Source organism: Mobula birostris, chromosome 3 (genome assembly GCF_030028105.1).
Source record: "Mobula birostris isolate sMobBir1 chromosome 3, sMobBir1.hap1, whole genome shotgun sequence".
In the NCBI taxonomy this organism is placed as follows: domain Eukaryota; kingdom Metazoa; phylum Chordata; class Chondrichthyes; order Myliobatiformes; family Myliobatidae; genus Mobula; species Mobula birostris.
Genome location: NC_092372.1, coordinates 115,636,847 through 115,658,361, shown reverse-complemented (window position 1 = coordinate 115,658,361; position 21,515 = coordinate 115,636,847). Strand labels below are relative to the sequence as shown.

The window sequence follows — 21,515 nt, the reverse complement described above, 5'->3', positions numbered from 1 at the left end:
ACTGGGAGGGGGATTGGAAACCCAGACGGGGAACGGAGACCCGCAGGGGAAATGGAGACCAAGAGGGGGAATGGATATCGAGAGGGGGAATGGAGACCTGGATGGGGAATGGAGATCTGGAGGGGAAATGGAGATCGAGAGGGGAAATGGAGATCGAGAGGGGAAATGGAGACCTGGAGGGGGAATGAAACCGAGAGAGGGATTGGAAACATGGAGGGAAAATGGAGATCTGGAGGCGTAATGGAGACCCGGAGGGGGAATGGAGACCCAGAGGGGGAATGGAGACTCAGAGGGGGAATGGAGACCCAGAGGGGAAATGGAGTCCAAGAGGGGGATAGGAGACCTGGAGGGGAAATGGAGACCGAGAGGTGGATTGGAGACCAAGAGGGGGAATGGAGACCGAGAGGGGGATAGGAGACCTGGAGCAGAAATGGAGTCCGAGAGGGGGATTGGAGATCGAGAGGGGGAATGGAGACCTGGTGAGGAAATGGAGACCTGGAGGGGACATGGGGACCAGGAGGGGGATTGGAGGCCTGGAGGGGGAATGGAGACCTGGAGGGGAAATGGAGACCGAGAGGGGGATTGGAGACCTGGAGAGGGATTGGAGACCTGGAGGGGGAATGGAGACCCAGAGGGGGAATGGAGACCTGGAGGGGAAATGGAGACCTGGAGGGGGAATGGAGACCCAGAGGGGCAATGGAGACCGAGAGGGGAAATGGAGACCGAGGCGGGGATTGGAGACCTGGAGGGGGATTGGAGACCTGGAGGGGGAATGGAGACCTGGAGGGGAAATGGAGTCCGAGAGCGGGAATGGGGACCGAGAGGAATAATGGAGACATGGAGGGGGAATGGAAAGAGAGTGAGGGATTGGCGACCTGGAGGGGAAATGGAGATCTGGAGGGGGAATGGAGATCTGGAGGGGAAATGGAGATCTGGAGGGCAATTGGAGATCTGGAGGGGTAAAGGAGACCCAGAGGGGGATTGGAGACCTGGAGGGGAAATGGAGACCGGTAGGGAAAATGGATACCTGGAGGGGAAATGGAGACCGAGAGGGGGAATGGAGACCGAGAGGGGGAATGGAGATCAAGAGGGAGAATGGAGACCTGGAGGGGGAATGGATATCTGGAGGGGAAATGGAGACCGAGAGGGGGGATTGGAGATCGATAGGGGGATTGGAGACCCAGATGGGGAATGGAGACCCAGAGGGGAAATGGAGTCCGAGAGGGGGAATGGAGACTGAGAGGGGGAATGGAGGTCAAGAGGGAGAATGGAGAGCTGGAGGGGGAATGGAGATCTGGGGGGGAAATGGAGACCGAGAGGGGAAATGGAGACCTGGAGGGGGAATGAAACCGAGAGAGAGATTGGAAACATGGAGGGAAAATGGAGATCTGGAGGGGGAATGGTGATCTGGACGGGAATTGGAGATCTGGAGGGGTAATGGAGACCCAGAGGGGGAATGGAGTCCCAGAGGGGGAATGGAGACCCGGAGGGGAAATGGAGATCTGGGGGGTAAATGCAGACCGAGAGGGGGAATTGGAGACCGAGAGGGGAAATGGAGACCTGGAGGGAAAATGGAGATCTGGAGGGGGAATGGTGATCTGGAGGGGAAATGGAGATCTGGAAGGGAATTGGAGATCTGGAGGGGAATTGGAGATCTGGAGGGGTAATGGAGACCCGGAGGGGAAATGGAGACCCAGTGGGGGAATGGAGACTCAGAGGGGGAATGGAGACCCAGAGGGGAAATGGAGTCCAAGAGGGGGATAGGAGACCTGGAGGGGAAATGGAGACCGAGAGGTGGATTGGAGAGCAAGAGGGGGAATGGAGACCGAGAGGGGGATAGGAGACCTGGAGCAGAAATGGAGTCCGAGAGGGGGATTGGAGATCGAGAGGGGGAATGGAGACCTGGTGGAGAAATGGAGACCTGGAGGGGACATGGAGACCAGGAGGGGGATTGGAGGTCTGGAGGGGGAATGGTGGGGAAATGGAGACCCGGAGGGGGAATGGAGACCCAGAGGGGGAATGGAGACCTGGAGGGGAAATGGAGACCTGGAGGGGGAATGGAGACCCAGAGGGGCAATGGAGACCGAGAGGGGAAATGGAGACCGAGACGGGGATTGGAGACCTGGAGGGGGATTGGAGACCTGGAGGGGGAATGGAGACCTGGAGGGGAAATGGAGTCCGAGAGCGGGAATGGGGACCGAGAGGAATAATGGAGACATGGAGGGAGAATGGAAAGAGAGTGAGGGATTGGCGACCTGGAGGGGAAATGGAGATCTGGAGGGGGAATGGAGATCTGGAGGGGAAATGGAGACCCGGAGGGGAAATGGAGACCCAGAGGGGGAATGGAGACTCAGAGGGGGAATGGAGACCCAGAGGGGAAATGGAGCCCAAGAGGGGGATAGGAGACCTGGAGGGGAAATGGAGACCGAGAGGTGGATTGGAGAACAAGAGGGGGAATGGAGACCGAGAGGGGGATAGGAGACCTGGAGCAGAAATGGAGTCCGAGAGGAGGAATGGAGACCTGGTGGGGAAATGGAGACCTGGAGGGGACATGGAGACCAGGAGGGGGATTGGAGGCCTGGAGGGGGAATGGTGGGGAAATGGAGACCTGGAGGGGGAATGGAGACCCAGAGGGGGAATGGAGACCTGGAGGGGAAATGGAGACCTGGAGGGGCAATGGAGACCCAGAGGGGCAATGGAGACCGAGAGGGGAAATGGAGACCGAGACGGGGATTGGAGACCTGGAGGGGGATTGGAGACCTGGAGGGGGAATGGAGACCTGGAGGGGAAATGGAGTCCGAGAGCAGGAATGGGGACCGAGAGGAATAATGGAGACATGGAGGGAGAATGGAAAGAGAGTGAGGGATTGGCGACCTGGAGGAGAAATGGAGATCTGGAGGGGGAATGGAGACCCAGAGGGGCAATGGAGACCGAGAGGGGAAATGGAGACCGAGACGGGGATTGGAGACCTGGAGGGGGATTGGAGACTGAGAGGTGGATTGGAGAGCAAGAGGGGGAATGGAGACCGAGAGGGGGATAGGAGACCTGGAGCAGAAATGGAGTCCGAGAGGGGGAATGGAGACCTGGTGGGGAAATGGAGACCTGGAGGGGACATGGAGACCAGGAGGGGGATTGGAGGCCTGGAGGGGGAATGGTGGGGAAATGGAGACCCGGAGGGGGAATGGAGACCCAGAGGGGGAATGGAGACCTGGAGGGGAAATGGAGACCTGGAGGGGCAATGGAGACCCAGAGGGGCAATGGAGACCGAGAGGGGAAATGGAGACCGAAACGGGGATTGGAGACCTGGAGGGGGATTGGAGACCTGGAGGGGGAATTGAGACCTGGAGGGGAAATGGAGTCCGAGAGCAGGAATGGGGACCGAGAGGAATAATGGAGACATGGAGGGAGAATGGAAAGAGAGTGAGGGATTGGCGACCTGGAGGAGAAATGGAGATCTGGAGGGGGAATGGAGACCCAGAGGGGCAATGGAGACCGAGAGGGGAAATGGAGACCGAGACGGGGATTGGAGACCTGGAGGGGGATTGGAGACCTAGAGGGGGAATGGAGACCTGGAGGGGAAATGGAGTCCGAGAGCGGGAATGGGGACCGAGAGGAATAATGGAGACATGGAGGGAGAATGGAAAGAGAGTGAGGGATTGGCGACCTGGAGGGGAAATGGAGATCTGGAGGGGGAATGGAGATCTGGAGGGGAAATGGAGATCTGGAGGGGTAAAGGAGACCCAGAGGGGGATTGGAGACCTGGAGGGGAAATGCAGACCGGTAGGGAAAATGGATACCTGGAGGGGAAATGGAGACCAAAAGGGGGAATGGAGACCGAGAGGGGGAATGGAGATCAAGAGGGAGAATGGAGAGCTGGAGGGGGAATGGATATCTGGAGGAGAAATGGAAACCGAGAGGGGGGATTGGAGATCAATAGGGGGATTGGAGACCCAGACGGGGAATGGAGACCCGGAGGGGAAATGGAGTCCGAGAGGGGGAATGGAGACTGAGAGGGGGAATGGAGATCAAGAGGGAGAATGGAGAGCTGGAGGGGGAATGGAGATCTGGAGGAGAAATGGAGACCAAGAGGGGGGGATTGGAGACCGAGAGGGGGATTGGAGACCCGGAGGGGGAATGGAGATCTGGGGGGGAAATGGAGACCGAGAGGGGGAATTGGAGACCGAGAGGGGAAACGGAGACCTGGAGGGGAAATGGAAACCGAGAGAGGGATTGGAGACCTGGAGGGGAAATGGAGATCTGGAGGGGGAATGGAGATCTGGAGGGGAAATGGAGATCTGGAGGGGAAATGGAGATCTGGAGGTATAATGGAGACCCAGAGGGGGATTGGAGACCTGGAGGGGAAATGGAGACCGAGAGGGGGAATGGAGACCGAGAGGGGAAATGGAGATCTGGAAGGGGAATGGAGATCTGGAGGGGAAATGGAGATCTGGAGGGGAAATGGAGACCGGGAGGGGGAATGGAGACCTGGAGGGGACATGGAGACCTGGAGGGTAAATGAAGACCTGGAGGGGAAATGGAGACCGAGAGGGAGATTGGAGACCTGCAGGGGAAGTGGAGACAGAGAGGGGGATTGGAGACTGAGAGGGGGAATGGAGACCGGCAGGGGGAATGGATACCTGGAGGGGAAATGGAGACCTGGATGGGAAATGGAGACCGAGAGGGTGATTGGAGACGTGTAGGGGAAATGGAGACCGAGAGGGGAATTGGAGACCTGGAGGGGGAATGGAGCCCCAGAGGGGGAATGGAGCCTCAGAGGGGGAATGGAGCCCCAGAGGGGGAATGGAGACCCAGAGGGGGAATGGAGACCCGGAGGGGGAATGGAGACCCGGAGGGGAAATGGAGACCTAGAGGGGAATGGAGACCCAGAGGGGAAATGGAGACAGAGAGGGGGAATGGAGACAGAGAGGGGAATGGAGACCGAGAGGGGGATTGGAGACCTGGAGGGGGAATGGAGATCGAGAGGGGAAATGGAGATCTGGAGGGGGAATGGAGATCTGGTGGGGAAATGGAGATCTGGAGGAGGAATGCAGATCTGGAGGGGGAATGGAGATCTGGAGTGGAAATGGAGGACCATAGGGGGAATGGAGACCCAGAGGGGGAATGGAGACCTGGAGGAGAAATGGAGAGCTGGAGTGTGAATGGAGATCTGGAGTGGAAATGGAGACTGAGAGGGGGGATGGAGATCTGGAGGGGAAATGGAGACCAAGAGGGGGAATGGAGACCGAGAGGGGGAATGGAGACCGAGAGGTGGATTGGAGACCGAGAGGGGGATTGGAGAGCCAGAGGGGGATTGGAGACCTGGAGGGGAAATGGAGATCTGGAGGGGAAATGGAGATCTGGAGGGGAAATGGAGATCTGGAGGGGAAATGGAGACCGAGAATGGGAATGGAGAAGCTACAGGAAACCCAGAGGGTTCTGTAGAATGGGCTCATGTGCACAGAGCGTCCTTGGGTGAGGGTTAATATTTACACAAAGTCACAGTGGAGGATTTGGGTTTGGTCCACATTGCTCAATATTTATTAGAGTGACAGAGCTATAGATCACTACAGCACAGAAAATGGCCCTTCAGCCCACCCAATCCATCCTAAACTATGATTTTGCCTTGTCTCACCTGAAATATAGACCTCCTGTACTCCTGCCCTCCATGTCCTTATCCAAATATAGACCTCCATAGCCTTCCAGTCCACGTCCTTAACAAACATAGCCCTCCAATCCATGTCCTTATCTAAAGCTCTCTTAGAAAACGCAGTCAAACTTGCATCCACCACATCTGCAGGCAGTTTGTTCCACACTTGCACCACCCTTGAAGTGAAGAAGGTTCTCCTGAAGTTCCCCTTAAATATTTCACCTTTCAACTTAATCTATGACCTCTATGACCTTTCCCCGTGTTTCTCTGTGGTTCTGTCTGTATCTTTCTCTCTCTCTCACTCACTCACCCTCACTGCCTCTCCGCTTCATTTCCTATCTTTGCCCTGCACCCCTGCCCCCTTCATCCTGCACCCCCGCTCACTGACACCACACCCCCTGACCACCCACCCCCAGACCCCCCGCCCGCTGACCCCCCACCCCTGACACCCCCCCGCCCCCTGCTCCCGTGCCCCCCCTGCCCCTCACCTTGCAGCCATGCGAGGAGATGATGCGGAGATCAGCCGGAATTCGGTCGCCCCCTTTCACCTCCACCAGGTCACCAGTCACCACGTCCTCTGCATTGATTTGCATCTTCTCACCCTCTCGGATAACCAGGGCTTGCTATGGAGAGAACGTGGGGTTGAGGAACGGCAGTTGTGACCTCGAACTCACCCTGACTGTCAATCTGTGACCTCAAACTCACCCTGAATGTCAATCTAGACCTCTAACTCACCCTGACTGTCCATCTGTGACCCCGAACTCACCGTGGCTGTCAATCTGTGACAGGAATTCACCCTGACTGTCAATCTATGACTTCAATCTCACCTTGACTGTCAATCTGTGACCCCGAACTCACCCTGACTGTCAATCTGTGACACCAAACTCACCCTGAATGTCAACCTATAATGCGGGATTCACACAGGATGTCAATCCGTGACCCTGCATTCACATTAAATGTCAAATTGTGACCCGGAACAAACCCTGACTGTTGACCTGTGATCCCAACCTCACCCTGAATGTCAATCTGTGACCCCGAATTCACCATGACTGTCAATCTGTGACCCCGAATTCACCCTGACTGTCAATCTGTGACTTCGATCTCACCCTGACTGTCAATCTGTGACCCCGAACTCACAGTGACTGTCAATCGGTGACCTTGAACTCACCCTGACTGTCAATCGGTGACCTCGAACTCACTCTGACAGTCAATCTGTGACACCAAACTCACTCTGAATGTCAAACTTGACTCCGAACTCACCCTCACTGTCAATCTGTGACCCCGAACTCACTCTGACCGACATCTGCGACCCCAAATTCACCCTGACTGTCAATCTGTGATCTCAAACTCACCCTGAATGTGAATCTGGACCCCAAACTGACCCAGACTGTCATTCTGTGAGCCCAGACTCACACTGACAGTCAACCTGTGATGCAGAATTTACACAGAATGTCAATCCATGACCCAGAATTCACCCAAAATGTCAACCTGTGACCCCATACTAACACTGACTGTTAATCTGTGACCCCAACCTCATCCTGAATGAGAATCTGTGACTCCGAACTCACCCTGACTGTCAAGCTGTGACCTTGAACTCATCCCGCTTGTCAATCTGTGACATCGAATTCACCCTGACTGTAATCTGTGGCACTGAACTCACACTGACTGTCAATCTGTGACCCCGAATTCAACCTGACTGTCAATCTGTGACCCCGAATTCAACCTGTCAATCAGTGACCTCAAATTCACACAGATTGTCAATCGCTGACCCCTATCTCACACTGAATGTCAAATGGTGACCGCGAACTAACCCTTACTGTTAATCTGTGACCCCGAACTCACCCTGAATGTCATTCTGTGACCCAAACTCACCCTGACTGTCAATCTGTAACCCCGAATTCACCCTGACTGTCAAGCTGTGACCTCGAACTCACCCAGACTGTCAATCTGTTACCCTGAATTCACCCTGACTGTCAATCTGTAACCCCAAGTTCACCCTGAATGTCAACCTGTGACCCCAAACTCAACCTGAATGTCAATCTCTGACCCCGAACTCACTTTGACTGTCAATCTGTGACCCCGAACTCACGCTGAATGTCAGTCGGTGACCCCGAACTCACCGTGACTGTCAATCTGTGACCCTGAACTCAGCCTGTCAATCAGTGACCTCGAACTCACACAGAATGTCAATCGGTGACCGCGAATTAACCCTTACTGTTAATCTGTGACCCCGAACTCACCCTGAATGTCATTCTGTGACCCAAACTCACCCTGACTGTCAAACTGTGACGTGGAATTCACACAGAATGTCAATCCGTGACCCTGATTTCACACTAAGTGTCAACCTGTGACCCTGAACAAACCCTGACTGTTGACCTGTGACCACAACCTCACCCTGAATGTCAATCTGTGACCCCGAATTCACCGTGACTGTCAATCTGTGACCCCAAATTCACCCTGACTGTCAATCTGTGACTTCGAATTCACCCTGACTGTCATTTGGTGTTGTCGAACTCACACTGAATGTCAATCTGTGATCCTGAACTAACATTGAATGTCAATCTGTGACCCCGAACTGAACCACCTGTAAATGAGTGACCGCGAATTCACCCTGAATGTCAATCTGTGACTGAAATTCACCCTGACTGTTAACCTATGACGCGGAATTCACACAGAATGTCAATCCGTGACCCTGTATTCACACTAAATGTCAACCTGTGACCCTGAACAAACCCTGACTGTTGACCTGTGACCACAACCTCACCCTGAATGTCAATCTGTGACCCCGAATTCACCCTGACTGTCATTCGGTGTCCTCGAACTCACACTGAAAGTCAATCAATGAACCCTAACTCATACTGAATGTCAATCTGTGACCCTGAACTAACATTGAATGTCAATCTGTGACCCCGAACTGAACCACCTGTAAATGAGTGACCGCGAATTCACCCTGACTGTCAATCTGTGACCCCGAACTCACCGTGGCTGTCAATCTGTCACCTCGAATTCACCCTGAATGTCAATCTGTGACCCCGAACTCACAGTGACTGTCAATCTGTGACCCCGAATTCAGCCTGACTGTCAATCTGTGACCCCGAATTCAACCTGTCAATCAGTGACCTCAAATTCACACAGATTGTCAATCGCTGACCCCTATCTCACACTGAATGTCAAATGGTGACCGCGAACTAACCCTTACTGTTAATCTGTGACCCCGAACTCACCCTGAATGTCATTCTGTGACCCAAACTCACCCTGACTGTCAACCTATAACGCAAAATTCACACAGAATGTCAACCTGTGACCCGGAACAAACCCTGACTGTTGACCTGTGACCCCAACCTCACTCTGAATGTCAATCTGTGACGCCGAATTCCCCGTGACTGTCAATCTCTGACCCCGAATTAACCCTGACTGTCAATCTGTGACTGGAATTCACCCTGACTGTCAATCTGTGACTTCGATCTCACCCTGACTGTCAATCTATGACCCTGAAATCACAGTGAATGTCAATCTGTGACCCCGAACTCACCCTGACTGTCAATTGGTGACCTCGAACTCACTCTGAATGTCAATCTGTGACCCCGAACTCACCGTGACTGTCAATCTGTCACCTCGAATTCACCCTGAATGTCAATTGGTGACCCAGAATTCACCCAAAATGTCAACCTGTGACCCCAGACTAACACTGACTGTTAATCTGTGTCCCGAACCCCACCTTGAATGAGAATCTGTGACCCCGAACTCACCCTGACTGTCAAGCTGTGACCTCGAACTCACCCCACTTGTCAATCTGTGACACTGAACTCACCCTGACTGTCAATCTGTGACCCCGAACTCACCCTGACTGTCAATCTGTGACCCTGACTCACCCTAATTGTCAATCTGTAACCCCAAATTCACCCTGAATTTCAACCTGTGACCCCAAACTCACCATGAATGTCAATCTGTGACCCAAACTCACATGACTGTCAATCTGTGACGTGGAACTCACCCTTACTGTCAATCAGTGACCACGAACTCATCCTGACTGTCAAACTGAGACGCCGAATTCACTCTGAATGTCATTCTGTGACACCGAACTAACCCTTACTATTAATCTGTGACCCCAAACTCACCCTCATTGTCAATCTGTGACCTCGAACTCACCCTGACTGTCAATCTGTGAGCCCAGACTCACACTGACTGTCAACCTGTGACGCAGAATTTACACAGAATGCCAATCCGTGGCCCAGAATTCACCCAAAATGTCAACCTGTGACCCCAAACTAACACTGACTGTTAATCTGTGACCCCAACCTCACCCTGAATGAGAATCTGTGACCCCGAACTCATCCTGACTGTCAAGCTGTGACCTCGAACTCACCCCACTTGTCAATCTATGACATCGAACTCATTCTGACTGTAATCTGTGACACTGAACTCACCCTGACTGTCAATCTGTAACCCCGAATTCACCCTGACTGTCAAGCTGTGACCTCGAACTCACCCAGACTGTCAATCTGTTACCCTGAATTCACCCTGACTGGCAATCTGTAACCCCAAGTTCACCCTGAATGTCAACCTGTGACCCCAAACTCAACCTGAATGTCAATCTCTGACCCCGAACTCACTTTGACTGTCAATCTGTGACCCCGAACTCACGCTGAATGTCAGTCGGTGACCCCGAACTCACCGTGACTGTCAATCTGTGACCCTGAACTCAGCCTGTCAATCAGTGACCTCGAACTCACACAGAATGTCAATCGGTGACCGCGAATTAACCCTTACTGTTAATCTGTGACCCCGAACTCACCCTGAATGTCATTCTGTGACCCAAACTCAGCCTGACTTCAACCTGTGACGTGGAATTCACACAGAATGTCAATCCGTGACCCTGATTTCACACTAAATGTCAACCTGTGACCCTGAACAAACCCTGACTGTTGACCTGTGACCACAACCTCACCCTGAATGTCAATCTGTGACCCCAAATTCACCGTGACTGTCAATCTGTGACCCCAAATTCACCCTGACTGTCAATCTGTGACTTCGAATTCACCCTGACTGTCATTCGGTGTTGTCGAACTCACACTGAATGTCAATCTGTGACCCTGAACTAACATTGAATGTCAATCTGTGACCCCGAACTGAACCACCTGTAAATGAGTGACCGCGAATTCACCCTGAATGTCAATCTGTGACTGAAATTCACCCTGACTGTTAACCTGTGACGCGGAATTCACACAGAATGTCAATCCGTGACCCTGTATTCACACTAAATGTCAACCTGTGACCCTGAACAAACCCTGACTGTTGACCTGTGACCACAACCTCACCCTGAATGTCAATCTGTGACCCCGAATTCACCCTGACTGTCATTCGGTGTCCTCGAACTCACACTGAAAGTCAATCAATGAACCCTAACTCATACTGAATGTCAATCTGTGACCCTGAACTAACATTGAATGTCAATCTGTGACCCCGAACTGAACCACCTGTAAATGAGTGACCGCGAATTCACCCTGAATGTCAATCTGTGACTGAAATTCACCCTGACTGTCAATCTGTGACCTCGAACTCACCCTGACTGTCAATCTGTGACCTCGAACTCAAGTGACTGTCAATCTGTGACCCCGAACTCACCCTGACTGTCAATCTGTGACCCCGAACTCACCGTGGCTGTCAATCTGTCACCTCGAATTCACCCTGAATGTCAATCTGTGACCCCAAACTCACAGTGACTGTCAATCGGTGACCTCGAACTCAACCTGACTGTCAATCTGTGACACCAAACTCACCCTGAATGGCAAACTTGACTCCGATCGCACCCTCACTGTCAATCTGTGATTCCGAACTCACACTGAATGTCAATCTGTAACCCCGAATTCACCCTGACTGTCAAGCTGTGACCTCGAACTCACCCAGACTGTCAATTTGTTACCCTGAATTCACCCTGACTGTCAATCTGTAAACCAAAGTTCACCCTGAATGTCAACCTGTGACCCCAAACTCAACCTGAATGTCAATCTCTGACCCCGAACTCACTTTGACTGTCAATCTGTGACCCCGAACTCACGCTGAATGTCAATCGGTGACCTCGAACTCACCGTGACTGTCAATCTGTGACCCCGAACTCAGCCTGTCTATCAGTGACCTCGAACTCACACAGAATGTCAATTGGTGACCCCGAACTAACCCTTACTGTTAATCTGTGACCCCGAACTCACCCAGAATGTCATTCTGTGACCCAAACTCAGCCTGACTGTCAATCTGTGATGCGGAATTCACACAGAATGTCAATCTGTGACCCTGTATTCACACTAAATGTCAACCTGTGACCCTGAACAAACCCTGACTGTTGACCTGTGAACACAACCTCACCCTGAATGTCAATCTGTGACTGAAATTCACCCTGACTGTCAATTTGTGACTTCGAATTTACCCTGAATGTCAATCTGTGACTGAAATTCACCCTGACTGTCAATCTGTGACCCCGAACTCACCCTGACTGTCAATTGGTGACCTTGAACTCACGTTGAATGTCAACCTGTGACCCCGAACTCACCGTGGCTGTCAATCTGTCACCTCGAATTCACCCTGACTGTCAATCTGTGACCTCAAACTCACCCTAAATGTGAATCTGGACCCCAAACCAACCCAGCCGGTCATTCTGTGAGCCCAGACTCACACTGACTGTCAACCTGTGACGCAGAATTTACACAGAATGTCAATCTGTGACCCAGAATTCACCCAAAATGTCAACCTGTGACCCCAGACTAACACTGACTGTTAATCTGTGACCACAATCTCACCCTGAATGAGAATCTGTGACCCTGAACTCCCCCTGACTGTCAAGCTGTGACCTTCAACTCACTCCACTTGTCAATCTGTGACCTTGAACTCATCCTGACTGTCAAGCTGTGACCTTCAACTCACTCCACTTGTCAATCTGTGACCTTGAACTCATCCTGACTGTCAATCTGTGACCTCAAACTCATCCTGACTGTCAATCTGCAACCGCAAATTCACCCTGAATGTCAACCTGTGACCCCAAACTCATGCTACCTGTCAATCAGTGACCCTGAACTCAGCCTGTCATTCTGTGACCCCGAAGTCACCCTGACTGCCGACCTGTGACGCTGAATTTACCCTAAATGTCAACATCTGACCGCAAACTAACCCTGACTGTCAATCTGTGACGTGGAACTCACCTTGACTGTCAAATTGTGACCCCGAACTCTCAGTGACTGTCAATCTGTGACCCCAAACTCACACTGAATGTCAAATTGTGACTGGAATTCACCCTGACTGTCAATCTGTGACTTCAAACTCACCTTGACTGTCAATCTGTGACCTCGAACTCACAGTGACTGTCAATCTGTGACCCGGAACTCACCCTGACTGTCAATTGGTGACCTCGAACTCACTCTGAATGTCAACTGTGACCCCGAACTCACCGTGGCTGTCAATCTGTCACCTCGAATTCACCCTGAATGTCAATCTGTGACTGGAATTCACCCTGACTGTTAATCTGTGACACCAACCGCACCCTGAATGAGAATCTGTGATCCCGAACTCACCCTGACTGTCAAGCTGTGACCTCGAACTCACCCAGACTGTCAATCTGTAACCCAAGTTCACCCTGAATGTCAACCTGTGACCCCAAAATCAACCTGAATGTCAATCTGTGACGCCGAACTCATGCTACCTGTCAAACTGTGACACCCCGAAATCACCCTGACTGCCGACCTGTGACCCTGAATTTACCCTAAATGTCAACATCTGACCGCAAACTAACCCTGACTGTCAAATTGTGACCCCGTACTCACAGTATCAATCTGTGACCCCGAACTCACCCTGACTGTCAATCTGTGACCTCGAACTCACCCTGAATGTTAATATCTGACCCCAATCTCACCCTGAATGTCAACCTTTGACCCCAAATTCACGCTCACTGTCAATCTGTGACCGCAAACTAACCCTGACTGTCAATCTGTAACATGGAACTCACCCTGACTGTCAATCTGTGACGAAAACTCACCCTGACTGTCAAACTGAGACGCTGAATTCACTCTGAATGTCATTCGGTGACACTGAATTAACACTTACTATTAATCTGTGACCCCAAACTCACCCACAATGTCAACCTGTGACCTCGAACTCACCCTGAATGTCAATCTGTGACCCTGAACTCACCGTGGCTGTCAATCTGTCACCCCGAATTCACCCTGAATGTCAATCTGTGACTTCGAACTCACCCTGACAGTCAATCTGTGACCCCGAACTCACCCAGAATGTCAAATTTGACTCCGAACGAACCCTCACTGTCAATCTGAGACCCCGAATTCAACTTGACTGACAATCTGTGACCCCAAATTCACCCTGAATGTCAACCGTGACGCAAAATTTACAGAGAATGTCAATCCATGACCCAGAATTCACCCAAAATGTCAACCTGTGACCCCAAACTAACACTGACTGTTAATCTGTGACCCCAACCTCACCCTGAATGTCAATCTGTGACTGGAATTCACCCTGACTGTCAATCCGTGACTTCAAACTCAACCTGAATGTCAACCTTTGACCCCAAATTCACATTCACTGTCAATCTGTGACCGCAAACTAAACCTGACTGTCAATCTGTAACGTGGAACTCACCCTGACTGTCAATCAGTGACCGCGACTCACCCCGTCTGTCAATCGTGACGCCGAACTCACACTGACTGTCAAACTGAAACGCCGAATTCACTCTGAATGTCAATCTGTGACACCGAACTAACCCTTACTGTTAATCTGTGACCCCAAAGTCACCCTCACTGTCAATCTGTGACCTTGAATTCACCCTGAATGTCAATCTGTGACCCCGAACTCACCGTGGCTGTCAATCTGTCACCCCGAATTCACCCTGAATGACAATCTGTGACTTCGAACTCACCCTAACTGTCAATCTGTGACCCCGAACTCACCCTGACTGTCAATCGGTGACCTCGAACTCACCCTGACTGTCAATCGGTGACCTCGAACTCACCCTGACTGTCAATCTGTGACACCAAACTCACCCTGAATGTCAAATTTGACTCGAACTCACCCTCACTGTCAATCTGAGACCCCGAATTCAACCTGACTGACAATCTATGACCCCAAATTCACCCTGAATGCAGAATTTACACAGAATGTCAATCCATGACCCAATCGGTGACCTCGAACTCACCCTGACTGTCAATCTGTGGCCCCAAACTAACACTGACTTTTAATCTGTGACCCCAATCTCACCCTGAATGTGAATCTGTGACCCCGACCTCACCCTGACTGTTAAGCTGTGACCTTGAACTCACCCCACTTGTCAATCTGTGACCTCAAACTCACCCTGACTGTCAATCTGCAACCACAAATTCACCATGAATGTCAACCTGTGACCTCGATCTCACACTGTCAACCTGTGACCCCAAACTCATGCTACCTGTCAATCTGTAACCCTGAACTCAGCCTGTCATTCTGTGACCCCGAAATCACCCTGACTGCCGACCTGCGAGCCTGAATTTACCCTAAATGTCAACACCTGACCGTAAACTAACCCTGACTGTCAATCTGTGACATGGAACTCACCCTGACTGTCAAATTGTGACCCCGAACTCACAGTGACTGTCAATCTGTGATCCCAAACTCACCCTGAATGTCAATCTGTGACTGGAATTCACCCTGTCAATCCATGACTTCAAACTCAACCTGACTGTCAATCTGTGACCTCGAACTCACAGTGACTGTCAATCTGTGACCCCAAACTCACCCTGACTGTCAATTGGTGACCTCGAACTCACACTGAATATCAATCTGTGACCCCGAATTCACCCTGACTGTCAATCTGTGACCTCGAACTCACCCTGAATGTGAATCTGGACCCCAAACTGACCCAGACTGTCATTCTGTGAGCCCAGACTCACACTGACTGTCAACCTGTGAAGCAGAATTTACACAGAATGTCAATCCGTGACCCAGAATTCACCCAAAATGTCAACCTGTGACCCCAAATTAACACTGACTGTTAATCTGTGACCCTGAAGTCACCCTGACTGTCAAGCTGTGAACTCAAACTCACCCCACTTGTCAATCTCTGACCTTCAACTCACCCTGACTCTCAATCTGTGACCCTGAACTCACCCTGACTGTGAATCTGTAACCCCAAATTCACCCTGAATGTCGATCTGTGACCATGAACTCACACTGACTGTCAATCTGTGACCCCGAACTCACCCTGACTGTCAATCTGTGACCCCGAATTCAACAGGACTGTCAATCTGTGACACCGAACTCAACCTGAATGTCAATCTCTGACCCCAATCTCACCCTGAATGTCAACCTTTGACCCCAAATTCACATTCACTGTCAATCTGTGACCGCAAACTAAACCTGACTGTCAATTTGTAATGTGGAACTCACCCTGACTGTCAATCAGTGACCCCGACTCACCCCGACTGTCAATCTGTGACGCCGAACTCACACTGACTGTCAAACTGAAACGCCGAATTCACTCTGAATGTCAATCTGTGACACCGAACTAACCCTTACTGTTAACCTGTGACCCCAAACTCACCCTCACTGTCAATCTGTGACCTCGAACTCACCCTGAATGTCAATCTGTGACCCCGAACTCACCGTGGCTGTCAATCTGTCACCCTAAATTCACCCTGAATGTCAAACTGTGACTTCGAACACACCCTAACTGTCAATCTGTGACCCCGAACTCACTCTGTCTGTCAATTGGTGACCTCGAACTCACCCTGACTGTCAATCTGTGACACCAAACTCACCCTGAATGTCAAATTTGACTCCAAACTCACCCTGACTGTCAATCTCTGACCTCGAACTCACGCTTACTGTCAATCTGTGACCTCGAACTCACCCTGAATGTGAATCTGGACCCCAAACTGACCCAGACTGTCATTCTGTGAGCCCAGACTCACACTGACTGTCAACCTGTGAAGCAGAATTTACACAGAATGTCAATCCGTGACCCAGAATTCACCCAAAATGTCAACCTGTGACCCCAGACTAACACTGACTGTTAATCTGTGACCCGAACCCCACCCTGAATGAGAATCTGTGACCCCAAACTCAACCTGACTGTCAATCTATGACATCGAACTCATCCTGACTGTAATCTGTGACACTGAACTCACCCTGACTGTCAATCTGTAACCCCGAATTCACCCTGATTGTCAGACTGTGACCCCGAACTCACCCTGACTGTCAATCTGTTACCATGAATTCACCCTGACTGTCAATCTGTAACTCCAAGTTCACCCTGAATGTCAACCTGTGACCCCAAACTCAACCTGAATGTCAATCTCGGACCCCGAACTCACTTTGACTGTCAATCTGTGACCCCGAACTCACCGTGACTGTCAATCTGTGACCCCGAACTCAGCCTGTCAATCAGTGATCTCGAACTCACACAGAATGTCAATCGGTGAGCGCGAACTAACCCTTACTGTTAATCTGTGACCCCGAACTCACCGTGAATGTCATTCTGTGACCCAAACTCACCCTGACTGTCAACCTGTGACGTGGAATTCACACGGAATGTCAATCCGTGACCCTGATTTCACATTAAATGTTAACCTGTGACCCTGAACAAACCCTGACTGTTGACCTGTGACCACAACCTCACCCTGAATGTCAATCTGTGACCCCGAATTCACCGTGACTGACAATCTGTGACCCCGAACTCACCCTGACTGTCATTCGGTGTCCTCGAACTCACACTGAATGTCAATCTGTGACCCTGAACTAACATTGAATGTTAATCTGTGACCCCGAACTGAACCACCTGTAAATGAGTGACCGCGAATTCACCCTGAATGTCAATCTGTGACTGGAATTCACCCTGACTGTAAATCTGTGACGTGGAACTCACCCTGACTGTCAAATTGTGACCCCGAACTCACAGTGACTGTCAATCTGTGACCCCAAACTCACCCTGACTGTCAATCTATGACCTCGAACTCACAGTGACTGCCAATCTGTGAGCCCGAACTCACCCTGACTGTCAATTGGTGACCTCGAACTCACTCTGAATGTCAATCTGTGACCCCGAAGTCACCATGGCTGTCAATCAGTCACCTTAAATTCACCCTGAATGTCAATCTGTGACTGGAATTCACCCTGACTGTCAATCTGTGACTTTGATCTCACCCTGACTGTCAATCTGTGACCCCGAACTCACAGTGACTGTCAATCGGTGACCTCGAACTCAACCTGACTGTCAATCTGTGACACCAAACTCACCCTGAATGGCAAACTTGACTCCGATCGCACCCTCACTGTCAATCTGTGACCCCGAACTCACACTGAATGTCAATCTGTAACCCCGAATTCACCCTGACTGTCAAGCTGTGACCTCGAACTCACCCAGACTGTCAATTTGTTACCCTGAATTCACCCTGACTGGCAATCTGTAAACCAAAGTTCACCCTGAATGTCAACCTGTGACCCCAAACTCAACCTGAACGTCAATCTCTGACCCCGAACTCACTTTGACTGTCAATCTGTGACCCCGAACTCACGCTGAATGTCAATCGGTGACCTCGAACTCACCGTGACTGTCAATCTGTGACCCCGAACTCAGCCTGTCAATCAGTGACCTCGAACTCACACAGAATGTAAATCGGTGACCCAAACTCAGCCTGACTGTCAATCTGTGACGCGGAATTCACACAGAATGTCAATCCGTGACCCTGTATTCACACTAAGTGTCAACCTGTGACCCTGAACAAACCCTGACTGTTGACCTGTGAACACAACCTCACCCTGAATGTCAATCTGTGACCCCGAATTCACCGTGACTGTCAATCTGTGACCCTGAACTCACCCTGACTGTCATTCGGTGTCCTCGAACTCACCCTGACTGTCAATCTGTGACCCTGAACTAACAGTGAATGTCAATCTGTGACCCCGAACTGAACCACCTGTAAATGAGTGACCGCGAATTTACCCTGAATGTCAATCTGTGACTGAAATTCACCCTGACTGTCAATCTGTGACTTCGAATTTACCCTGAATGTCAATCTGTGACTGAAATTCACCCTGACTGTCAATCTGTGACCCCGAACTCACCCTGACTGTCAATTGGTGACCTTGAACTCACGCTGAAAGTCAATCTGTGACCCCAAACTCACCGTGGCTGTCAATCTGTCACCTCGAATTCACCCTGACTGTCAATCTGTGACCTCGAACTCACCCTGAATGTGAATCTGGACACCAAACTGACCCAGCCGGTCATTCTGTGAGCCCAGACTCATACTGACTGTCAACCTGTGATGCAGAATTTACACAGAATGTCAATCTGTGACCCAGAATTCACCCAAAATGTCAACCTGTGACCCCAGACTAACACTGACTGTTAATCTGTGACCCGAACCCCACCCTGAATGAGAATCTGTGACCCCAAACTCACCCTGACTGTCAAGCTGTGACCTCGAACTCACCCCACTTGTCAATCTATGACATCGAACTCATCCTGACTGTAATCTGTGACACTGAACTCACCCTGACTGTCAATCTGTAACCCCGAATTCACCCTGATTGTCAGGCTGTGACCCCGAACTCACCCTGACTGTCAATCTGTAACCCCGAATTCACCCTGACTGTCAAGCTGTGACCTCGAACTCACCCAGACTGTCAATCTGTTACCATGAATTCACCCTGACTGTCAATCTGTAACTCCAAGTTCACCCTGAATGTCAACCTGTGACCCCAAACTCAACCTGAATGTCAATCTCAGACCCCGAACTCACTTTGACTGTCAATCTGTGACCCCGAACTCACCGTGACTGTCAATCTGTGACCCCGAACTCAGCCTGTCAATCAGTGACCTCGAACTCACACGGAATGTCAATCGGTGAGCGCGAACTAACCCTTACTGTTAATCTGTGACCCCGAACTCACCGTGAATGTCATTCTGTGACCCAAACTCACCCTGACTGTCAATCTGTGACATGGAATTCACACGGAATGTCAATCCGTGACCCTGATTTCACATTAAATGTTAACCTGTGACCCTGAACAAACCCTGACTGTTGACCTGTGACCACAACCTCACCCTGAATGTCAATCTGTGACCCCGAATTCACCGTGACTGACAATCTGTGACCCCGAACTCACCCTGACTGTCATTTGGTGTCCTCGAACTCACACTGAATGTCAATCTGTGACCCTGAACTAACACTGAATGTCAATCTGTGACCCCGAACTGAACCACCTGTAAATGAGTGACCGCGAATTCACCCTGAATGTCAATCTGTGACTGGAATTCACCCTGACTGTAAATCTGTGACGTGGAACTCACCCTGACTGTCAAATTGTGACCCCGAACTCACAGTGACTGTCAATCTGTGACCCCAAACTCACCCTGACTGTCAATCTATGACCTCGAACTCACAGTGACTGCCAATCTGTGAGCCCGAACTCACCCTGACTGTCAATTGGTGACCTCGAACTCACTCTGAATGTCAATCTGTGACCCCGAAGTCACCATGGCTGTCAATCAGTCACCTTAAATTCACCCTGAATGTCAATCTGTGACTGGAATTCACCCTGACTGTCAATCTGTGACCCCGAACTCACCCTGACTGTCAATTGGTGACCTTGAACTCACGCTGAATGTCAATCTGTGACCCCAAACTCACCGTGGCTGTCAATCTGTCACCTCGAATTCACCCTGACTGTCAATCTGTGACCTCGAACTCACCCTGAATGTGAATCTGGACACCAAACTGACCCAGCCGGTCATTCTGTGAGCCCAGACTCATACTGACTGTCAACCTGTGATGCAGAATTTACACAGAATGTCAATCTGTGACCCAGAATTCACCCAAAATGTCAACCTGTGACCCCAGACTAACACTGACTGTTAATCTGTGACCACAATCTCACCCTGAATGAGAATCTGTGACCCTGAACTCACCCTGACTGTCAAGCTGTGACCTTCAACTCACTCTACTTGTCAATCTGTGACCCTGAACTCACCCTGACTGTCAAGCTGTGACCTTCAACTCACTCCACTTGTCAATCTGTGACCTTGAACTCATCCTGACTGTCAATCTGTGACCTCAAACTCATCCTGACTGTCAATCTGCAACCGCAAATTCACCCTGAATGTCAACCTGTGACCCCAAACTCATGCTACCTGTCAATCGGTGACCCTGAACTCAGCCTGTCATTCTGTGACCCCGAAATCACCCTGACCGCCAACCTGCGAGCCTGAATTTACCCTAAATGTCAACATCTGACCGCAAACTAACCCTGACTGTCAATCTGTGACGTGGAACTCACCTTGACTGTCAAATTGTGACCCCGAACTCACCATGGCTGTCAAACTGTGACCCCGAACTCACCATGGCTGTCAATCTGTCACCTCGAATTCACCCTGACTGTCAATCTGTGACTTCAAACTCACCTTGACTGTCAATCTGTGACCTCGAACTCACAGTGACTGTCAATCTGTGACCCCGAACTCACCCTGACTGTCAATTGGTGACCTTGAACTCACTCGGAATGTCAATCTGTGACCCCGAACTCACTGTGGCTGTCAATCTGTCACCTCGAATTCACCCTGAGTGTCAATCTGTGACTGGAATTCACCCTGACTGTTAATCTGTGACCCCAACCTCACCCTGAATGAGAATCTGTGACCCCAAACTCACCCTGACTGTCAAGCTGTGACCTCGAACTCACCCCACTTGTCAATCTATAACATCGAATTCACCCTGACTGTAATCTGTGACCCCGAACTCACCCTGACTGTCAATCTGTGACCCCGAACTCACGCTGAATGTCAATCGGTGACCTCGAACTCACCGTGACTGTCAATCTGTGACCCCGAACTCAG

General features: G+C 50.9%; 1 protein-coding gene across 1 annotated transcript in view; it reads right to left on the bottom strand.

The window, feature by feature from the left end:
* LOC140195691 (sodium/potassium-transporting ATPase subunit alpha-2-like) overlaps window positions 1–21,515 on the bottom strand; it is a 74,368-nt gene that overhangs the window by 6,685 nt on the left and 46,168 nt on the right. Inside the window, exon 6 of the mRNA XM_072254403.1 lies at window positions 6,136–6,270. Coding sequence (XP_072110504.1) covers window positions 6,136–6,270 — 135 coding nt within the window. The remainder of the gene's footprint in view (window positions 1–6,135; window positions 6,271–21,515) is intronic.